The following is a 9,290-nucleotide window of genomic DNA, read 5'->3' on the forward strand; positions in this document are numbered from 1 at the left end:
TGTTAAAAATAAATTTAAATCGAGCGCAGTGTTTGGTCATTTAGGCCATGGAGGTATAGGCTGCAACCAGCTGATGCGGTCATCTGTCAAATACTGTGGCTCTAATCACTCCTATTAGTCACGGGACATATATACGTAGCACTACTGCTCGGTAAGCATGTTCAAATGGCTCGCAAGATTTAAACTGCTCGCAAGAGCTATCGCTCGCTCAGGAATTAATCAGATGGCGAATCCATCTCCATAGGAAGCGTTAAATCAGGATTCTCAGAGTATCTCACCAGATTTCAAGATGTGATCTTAAAGCCTATCTTTCAAGTTGAAGATCCCTGTGAATGAACGTGTAGATAAATAGTGTAGGAATTCGACTTGCGTGAAGAAATTAATCATAAATGTGCATTAAAACAGTTTTTTAAAAGAAATTGCGAGTAAAATTACTTCCGTTGTGAAAAACGCTCTGATCGGAAGTGACGCAACGGCCGGTAAACATCGTCTCTTCGTAATGGAGTCAGACAGTGAAGAGGTTGCAGTAGGGATAAATGTCAACTCTTACGATGGGCCATTGCCGTATAATTACGAGCCGCCTAGGTGAGAGAGGGGTCAGGCAGAGTTAAGGGGAAGGGTAAATGGACAGAGGAGAGAGATAGAGCTGTGGCGTGAGGAGAATCGGGTTGAGAATTGGGCAGGTGTCTTGGTGAGTGACCACAGGCTAAAGCCAATTGTGGCTAACGTCTCCATGTTTAACACATTGCAGTATCTTTAATAAATCATATTTAGCAATATTGCTGTCGACTTCGTTGTTTTTCAAGCATCCATGCAGATTGTCACCATTTATGCCAGCAACATGTGTCTTAAAATAATTAATTTAGATCCCAGATTTTAAATGAATGTTGTAGGATGTAGGCTATAGCTTACATAAGTGACAGTCAGCTAGTCTGGATAGGGATAGAAATTCTGTGCATTTCTACACAACACAGTTTATCGTGAAATTTTGTAGAAATTGCTAGCTGATTTTTAATCAGTAACTGCTTTTAGACTTATGGGTGTCCGCATGTTCTGCTTCTGCAGATGTCAAGCGTTTGGGCCGTATATCTAAACAACATAACCGGACCGCTGGAATTCCGAACTTAGTCGGCTGTTATACTACTCACCTTAGTATTTCCGACGGACATTATGTAAATGAGCTCACATGTACTGTGAAGTACGTGTATGAAAGCGGTTAGTCTTCCGGATAGGACGGGAATATGCTGTTCATGTAAATACAGTCATTGTAACAAGGATCATTTATTGTCATGTGAAGGGATACTGGTTGTAAGGCATGCAGATAAATGCATCTAATTGACAGCCTATACTGTACAGGGGGTGTGTCTTTTTACAGTGCATATTTACCCAAGTTTTAGGAAATAAGTAGTCTACATGTCGTTTCTTACAAGGTCTTACACCAACCATTAGAGCTACAAGGAAGGAAGGAGAGTGAGTTTATCTTAGCACATTTGTTTAACAGGTGCTTGTGTGGTAGATGTGAGGCTATGCCATCAGCAGTGGAGAGTGTGTGCTGTAGGGAGGTCGACGCCTATTGGTCCCTTGTCCAAAACCTAGATCCCCCAGAAGACATTACCTGCCTCACACTCCATCCAGGGTTTGAAGTGTCTTGTCTTTGACTTTGAAGTGTCTGAGTCTTAGTCACGGAGTCCTTGTTTCATGTTGAATGTTAATTCATGTCCGTCAGTTCTTGCCCTTGCCCTTGCCCTGCCTTGCCTTGCCTTGCCTTCTTGTTTGGTTTATGTTTGGATGGATGTTTTTGGTTTCGACTCATGCCTGGACTGTTTACCCTTTGGATTTGCCCTTTAATAAAGCCACATACCTGCACTTGGTTCTCTCTCCTGTGTTCTCTGTAACACCGATCGTGACAGAAGGACTCCGTCACTGCAAGAGCCAGCGGTATGTCGGCTTATGTCTCCTCCCCAGCCACAGTGCGGGAGAGGAGTGGATTTGAAGGAACTCGGCTGGTGGTTTTCCGGGGAACCAGAGGAGGTCGCCGAGGAGGGAGTGGTCGAGAGGATACTCAGCACCGCTCTCAACCAGGGCCGCCCTTCGACCCGGGGCTCGTGTGGGATGGATTAGAGCCACCGTCTCACCATGGCGGACGGAGAGGAGAGAGGAAGCGCACGTCCGCCACAGTGGCATCACTGCCCATGATGGCCGCTAGTCCAGCGCCACGAGGCAGGATGGACACCAACACAGCACCACAACCCAAGGCGATCACGAGTCCAGCGTCATGGTGCAAGATGGCCGCCAGCCGCTGACTCATTCTTGGATTATTTCGCTACGCTGTCCAAGATCCTAGAGATTCCCAAGACGGTTAACGTCATGGCTGCTGAGCCAGCGCCACAGCACAAGATGGCTGCCAGCCCAGAGCCACAGCACAAGATGGCCGCCAGCCCAGCGCCACAGCACAAGATGGCCACCAGCCCAGCGCCACAGCACAAGATGGCCGCCAGCTTGGAGCCACAGCACAAGATGGCCAACTCAACGCCTGAGTCTCCAGACAAGGTGTCACCGACTCGCCAACATAGAGGGCGGAGGAGGAGGAGACAGGCGTCTACCGTTCCTCAAAGCCCAGAGGACGTTCCCGAGGCGGTGCCCGATGATGTTCCGGAGACCGAGGCGGTGCCCGATGCTGTTCCGGAGGCCGAGGCGGTGCCCGATGCCGAGGCGGTGCCCGATGCTGTTCCGGAGGCCGAGGCGGTGCCCGATGCTGTTCCGGAGGCCGAGGCGGTGCCCGATGCCGAGGCGGTGCCCGATGCTGTTCCGGAGGCCGAGGCGGTGCCCGATGCCGTTCCGGAGGCCGAGGCGGTGCCCGATGCTGTTCCGGAGGCCGAGGCTGTTCCGGAGGCCGAGGCGGTGCCCGATGCCGAGGCGGTGCCCGATGCTGTTCCGGAGGCCGAGGCGGTGCCCCATGCTGTTCCGGAGGCCGAGGCGGTGCACGATGCTGTTCCGGAGGCCGAGGCGAGGCGGTGCCTGATGCGGTTCCGGAGGCCGAGGCGGTGCCCGATGCCGAGGCGGTGCCCGATGCTGTTCCGGAGGCCGAGGCGGTGCCCGATGCCGAGGCGGTGCCTGATGCTGTTCCGGAGGCCGAGGCGGTGCCCGATGCTGTTCCGGAGGCCGAGGTGGAGGCCGTTCCCGATGCGGTGCCCGAGACCGGTCTAGAGTCAGGGCTAGTTCCTGTTGACCTTCCAGAGTCGAGTCAGGTTCCAGTTGACCCTCCAGTGTCGAGTCAGATCCTCGTGGACCTTTCAGAGTCGAGTCAGATCCTCGTGGACCTTTCAGAGTCAGGTCAAGTCACTGGGTGGCCTTCTGCTCCGCCCTGTTGGACTCCGGCATCGACCACAGGGGCGTGGTGGTCATCTGCTCCGCCCTGGGGGGCTTCTGCTCTGACCACACGGACATGGTGGTCTTCTGCTCCGCCCTGGGGGGCGCTTGCCCTGACTACACGGTTGTGGTGGTCTTCCGCTCCGCCCTGGGGGACTCTGGCGTCGACCACGAGGACGTGGTGGTCCTCTGCTCCGCCCTGGGGGGCTTCTGCTCTGACCACACGGACATGGTGGTCTACTGCTCCGCCCTGGGGGGCGCTTGCCCTGACTACACGGTTGTGGTGGTCTTCCGCTCCGCCCTGGGGGACTCTGGCGTCGACCACGAGGACGTGGTGGTCCTCTGCTCCGCCCTGGGGGGCTTCTGCTCTGACCACACGGACATGGTGGTCTTCTGCTCCGCCCTGGGGGGCGCTTGCCCTGACTACACGGTTGTGGTGGTCTTCCGCTCCGCCCTGGAGGACTCTGGCCTTGACCACAAGGGTGTGGTGGTCGTCTGCTCCGCCCTGGGGGGCTTCATGTTGTTTTTTCCTTTTTTTTTTGTGTTAATGTCTGTCCCTGTTCCTTTCTGTTAGTCTGGCCCTCCGTCCCTCCCCCTGAACCTCCTCCGGTCCTCCTCCCTCCTGGTCTTTCTGTGTTGTGTTTACATTCTGGTGCCTGTTCCCCATGTTTTTCTTTTCTGGCCCTCCGTCCCTCCCCCTGAGCCTCCACCTGTCTGCCTCCCTCCTGGTCTCTGTTTTGTGTCTGTCTTGGAGCGTCTGGGAGCCGCTCCGTAGAAGGGGGGTACTGTCACAGTGTCTGGGTTGTGTTCCCTGGGTTCCCACTAGGTGTCCTCAGTTCCCACGGTGTTTATCATATTATCACTTCCTGTCTCCTTATTTGGTCACCTTCCTCCTTGTTTAGTTAATTGATTGTTCCCCACCTGTCTCCTGTTTCCCCATAATCCTTTTGTGTATTTATACCTGGTCTGTCTGAGTCTTAGTCACGGAGTCCTTGTTTCATGTTGAATGTTAATTCATGTCCATCAGTTCTTGCCCTTGCCTTGCCTTGCCTTGCCTTCTTGTTTGGTTTATGTTTGGATGGATGTTTTTGGTTTCGACTCATGCCTGGACTGTTTACCCTTTGGATTTGCCCTTTAATAAAGCCACATACCTGCACTTGGTTCTCTCTCCTGTGTTCTCTGTAACACCGATCGTGACAAACATGGTATGATCAAAATGTAATTATGTCCCAATCTACACCACAGGCAGTTCCGATACACAGCATACAGGCAGGTTGTCCGCTGGGCGTATGGAATACTAGGCAGGAAAGCCATACCTTCATGTGTTGTGTCAGCAATAAGGAGGCAGTTTGCAGAGGAGGGACAAACATACAAAGGTTTCCAGTGGCCCCGCTTGGAAGATGATTAATAAATACATAGTGAAACAAACTGTACTGGTAAAATTGATCTTTTATTACATGTTAAAACGTGAGTGTCGTGCGAGATGGAGGCTGACTGCCTCATCCTTGGCAACCTTCTGGACGGAAGAGGTGAGGGGGGGCGGTGCAGCAGAGGACAAGACGGCACTGCTTTCTTGTAGGGCCTGTGGTGACTTGCAGTATTCCTCTACCAGAGAGACCATAAGATTTGTTGCGTATCCTTGAGGAGAGAAATGTTTAGAAAACATTTAGTAACATGGATGACTCGCATAAAGATAGATTCACACAAAAAAGATATTGAAAAACTAAGTGAAACTACTAACCGTAAGATGGTTTCTCCTTGATGGGGTGGACTACCCAGCCACCTTTCCGAAACCGTGGGTAGCGAACAGCATAGCGTACCTCACCCTCACTAGTTCGCGCTACATCTCTGTTGCCATTACTATTGAAATGTATGGCTGCCAAGAGAAGTCTGTACGAGATAAGTAGATCATTAGGTCTCCAAAGCTAACCCAATGCAGTGAAATGCAACAGAAATATGACATTAATGTTTTCAGTTCAAATGGGTATAAGACAATGACTCATCTTTGCAATTATTTTTTTGCAAACAATATGTAATGCTGTTATCAATCTATAACATTTTGGTCTGCTGTACAAGACTGCATTAGTTTTTAGCCATATTCATTCTGTCATAATTTCCTGAAATTGAAAAAAAAAAAAACACAAATTTTATTAGTATCGATACTTTTAAGTGATAACACTACCTGCTGTACATCCCAAGAAAAGAAAAGCCAGTGTGTTTGGGAGCAAAGTGCAGAATAAGGGAATGGTAGGCCTACAGGGAAAATGTCTGATGCTGAGGTGACAATTGTCGAATATCCTTTACCAGTGCTTTCCTGGCAGCTACACTCTCCAGTTTAGTGGCTGCTGGTGATCCTGAATAAAACGTATTCTGTCATATAATCTCTCGCATTTCATAACACAAGTAATTATTAGTACACATGGGGTTACGTATTGATAAAACCAAACTAAAATTTACAAGCACTGAAAAAAGTTTAGACTCAAAACATTTGACATCTTTTAACATAGGCTATTATGTTGTACCTGGTTCCAGCCACTCCTTGTTTCTTGCCTCTCCTTCCAACGGTGGATGTGCGCAGCTGGTAAATGCTGGAGAGCTGTGTTCATGTATGTCCTGTACATAATTTATCATACTCTGCCATTTTGCCTGCATCTCATCTGGATCTCCTGTAGGGGTGGAAGCTGCGGTCCAGTAGAGATGGTTGATAATGGCAGGCCTCCACAGCTTCAGATCCTCACAGTCCCTCTCTTTTGCAGCAGCATCCAGTGCTTTCTGTACACCTGTTCCAGAGCAGACAAACAGAGCAGAGCAAATTAATTATTAGCAAAGTGAATTTAACTACAAAAACAAGTCTGTTATATAAAACTACCAACATCACAATACATACTTTTCCCAATATGCCAGACGTCAAATAAATGCTTTGTTCCTTCTGAACACATTTTCTCACGTACCCACTTGGCCATCTAAAACACAAATTGATTTTATAGAATTTATTTTGAGTTATACTGTGCCTGTCAATGCTGTTCAGCTTTAGATCTCTCCTAGCATCATTACCTGCCGATTTCTGTCTGTTATCAGAGCAGACACTTGCATATCTTGGTCCATCAGGAACTGCATACTCCGCTTTAGACCCTCTAGCTCACACCAAGAGCTGCTTGGGACTTCTGAGCTCTGTAAAACCAACTGATTATTACTGAACAGTAACTGTAATATCAGTAACTAAATCAGACACAAGATTTCTGTGTGACATCAACTTACTTGGACAAGCTGAACATCCAAAACTTTGTTAATTCGATCCTCAATCAAGGAGTAGCTACCATACTTGGCACAGTGTCCAGGAGAATCTGATCTAAGAACGTCAAAAACAGTTACATTTATAGGTTATTGCAAAAACACATTGACCTGTTCTACATCAGTGACGTGAGCTGGACCATTCTACCTGCAGTCACCAGACAGGATCAATCCACCCCCAGTCTCCTTCAACTCCCTGATGATCCCACTCTGCTCATTCCTCCAGGCCTGCACGATGGTAGGGATAGTGTAATAGCGCTGATGGCGGAAAAAAGTGCCGGGACTTGCACTGCAGTCCAAACAGCTTCAGCATCCTGATTGTCTGAGTAGCCATGCAACCTGAGAAGTGGATGGCACCACTGAGTAAAAGGTTGCAGACAGGCATGTTTCGATGCACCTTCTCTTGGTTTTGCCAGTAACGCTCATAGCCACAAGTTCCGCAGGCCTGAAAGATGATAAAAGATTCAATACTCAAGCAGCTTTAAGATGAGCCAGTAAAAAACCTGTATAGTTAAGACACAAATAATGAATATACATACTGTACATTCACAGACTATAATTCAGCTCCTCATAGACAGTTGACAATTAACACATTACCTGCTTGACTTTTATGAAAGTTCCTTCCGGGTGCATTATGTGTCCCTGGGTTTCCCCACAGCATGCAGGGCAAACTGTGAACAAGGACAGCAACTGCCTCTGGCAAACAATGAACTTGTCAACAGCACTGAAAACAAGAAAAGGAAAACACTCATTAATTCTGACTATGACATCAGAAACAGTTTCCATTAATAAAAAGGTTTTTACTTTGGGTCACTGTGAGATTCCAGCTCTTCTGGTTCCTCCTCAGAGGACTCTCTCAACATCTCCTCCCCTGGACTCCATGACATATCACCAGAATGGTTGACAATATCAGAAAATGACCATTCATCATCACTTTGTTCAGGACTGGCCAGTGGAGTTGATCTGCGATGCTCAAACCTTTCGGTTTGATTCCCCACATCCACCATCTGAGGCTTTACCTGAACACCTTAGATGAAAGAGATTCATCTTAATAATTGTTCACCATTGTACATTAATTGGTAACAACACATGCATCTAATGCAACCCAGTAAAAATGTATTTTTCTAACATTATGAAGTTCTTAATTTTTAATGTTTACTGTCTGAAAAGTGGAAATTACAAAATAGTAACCATGGAGATCATGAAAATTTTTGACATAATCCTTATTTGTGATTGTTTATGACATGTATGGTGAATGCTAGATATATAAGCTAACTACCTAATGAACGATGTAAACATCTTATGTTGCACTGTGATCCACGATCGACCAGTTCTGGGTCAGGGTCCATTGTAGAGATGTCTCCATCTCCATCAGGATCTGAAGTGGCAGTTGCACCCGCCCCGTCTTTGCAGGCAGCACTCTCTCCCAAAATCTGAAAACAGACCGAGATCACAACTTTGAACTCTAAAAAATGTAGTCCTTTCATGAAAATCCCCCATTCATGCATTATTTAAAAGACTGTTAATCTTTTAAAATCTTTTTAAAGTACGTTAGTCCCGAGCTGCATTCCCTCGCATGTGCCTTGTTGATACCAGCTTCGATTAGTCAAAGAAAACCAAGGCAAATCCGATTTAACTAAGAAAACTAATATTGTAAAGAATTACTTGGATGCGTTTTGGAGACGGTGAAAAGTGCGCGCTCTTTCTTTCAGTCAAACATGCGCCCTGTCACAAGGGCAGCAGTTCATCTACATTACTCACTGATCAAATAAGACTTTGGCGGGACAAAAAAATCAATTTGGCGGGCGCTAAAACAAGTTAAATGCAGGAAAATTCATGCGTGAATTTAACCGAGTAGTAATATGCGAATGCGACCACATAAAATTGTAATTAAAAAAAATAAAATTTTCTGGAACCCTGTCTTAATAGCTCAATAAAATAAGTGGCAGGAGGCTAATGTGCAGCCTCACGGGGTGTAACAAGAGTAAGCTGACGGCAGCTAGGCGGGCTTTCGTGCCATGCCAAGACTAATCCATTATAACGTCAAGAAAAATACATTTGAAGAAATTACATGCAGAGCTACATTTCGATGCAACAATTTGTATATGGTATTATAAGACTTACTGTGCAAAGCTCCCGTTTTCGACGCGCAGATTCTCTGCTAGTGCTAACATTAACGTTAGACTCTTCACTCCTGCCAGATTTTGCAGGTGGACTTGCATGCACCGATGGCACAGCTCCATTTGCCAGCCTAACCCACTCTTTTCGTCGAAATCCCATGCGAAATTCCATAAGATCTCCTTGGTTGTAGCTGTCCGGTGTGAAGTGTTTTTTCACATACCACCGTGTGTCTTGTCAACGAGGAGGCAGCGAAATTGCTTCTCTTTGCCTGGACGAAACGTATCCAAGCACGGAAATCTTTGTGTTTCTTGTTTGGAAATCGGTGGACCCGATGGCCAGACAAGTTGGAGTTGTTGCATCCAAAACAAACACAAGAATTCACCATTGTGTCAACTCAAACCTACTATAACTATAATAACGATAACGACAATCTCTATTTTCTGTTTCCACCTCTCAGACTACGTAAACCCACGCTGAGAACCAGGGCTGCAGCGCCTATGTTTGCCTGT

General features: G+C 47.3%; 1 protein-coding gene and 2 long non-coding RNA genes across 3 annotated transcripts; all 3 read right to left on the reverse strand.

Annotated features, from left to right (window-relative positions):
* Window positions 1-5,633: 5,633 nt before the first annotated feature.
* LOC132110210 (uncharacterized) lies at window positions 5,634-6,280 on the reverse strand. The gene is made up of 3 exons (XR_009424617.1): window positions 6,257-6,280; window positions 5,892-6,149; window positions 5,634-5,723 (listed from the first exon to the last, which is right to left on the reverse strand). It is a non-coding gene; the product is annotated as an uncharacterized LOC132110210 (long non-coding RNA).
* Window positions 6,281-6,463: 183 nt separating this feature from the next.
* LOC132110211 (uncharacterized) lies at window positions 6,464-6,944 on the reverse strand. Its single transcript, XR_009424618.1, has 3 exons — window positions 6,809-6,944; window positions 6,628-6,718; window positions 6,464-6,540 (listed from the first exon to the last, which is right to left on the reverse strand). It is a non-coding gene; the product is annotated as an uncharacterized LOC132110211 (long non-coding RNA).
* A 22-nt stretch (window positions 6,945-6,966) lies between these two features.
* Window positions 6,967-8,940, reverse strand: LOC132109336 (uncharacterized). The gene is made up of 6 exons (XM_059515341.1): window positions 8,785-8,940; window positions 7,958-8,093; window positions 7,465-7,687; window positions 7,258-7,384; window positions 7,018-7,105; window positions 6,967-6,974 (listed from the first exon to the last, which is right to left on the reverse strand). Exons 1-6 carry the CDS (start codon window positions 8,938-8,940, stop codon window positions 6,967-6,969), a joined length of 738 nt encoding a protein of 245 aa, XP_059371324.1.
* Window positions 8,941-9,290: the final 350 nt, after the last annotated feature.

Source organism: Carassius carassius, chromosome 29, assembly GCF_963082965.1.
Source record: "Carassius carassius chromosome 29, fCarCar2.1, whole genome shotgun sequence".
Classification (NCBI taxonomy): domain Eukaryota; kingdom Metazoa; phylum Chordata; class Actinopteri; order Cypriniformes; family Cyprinidae; genus Carassius; species Carassius carassius.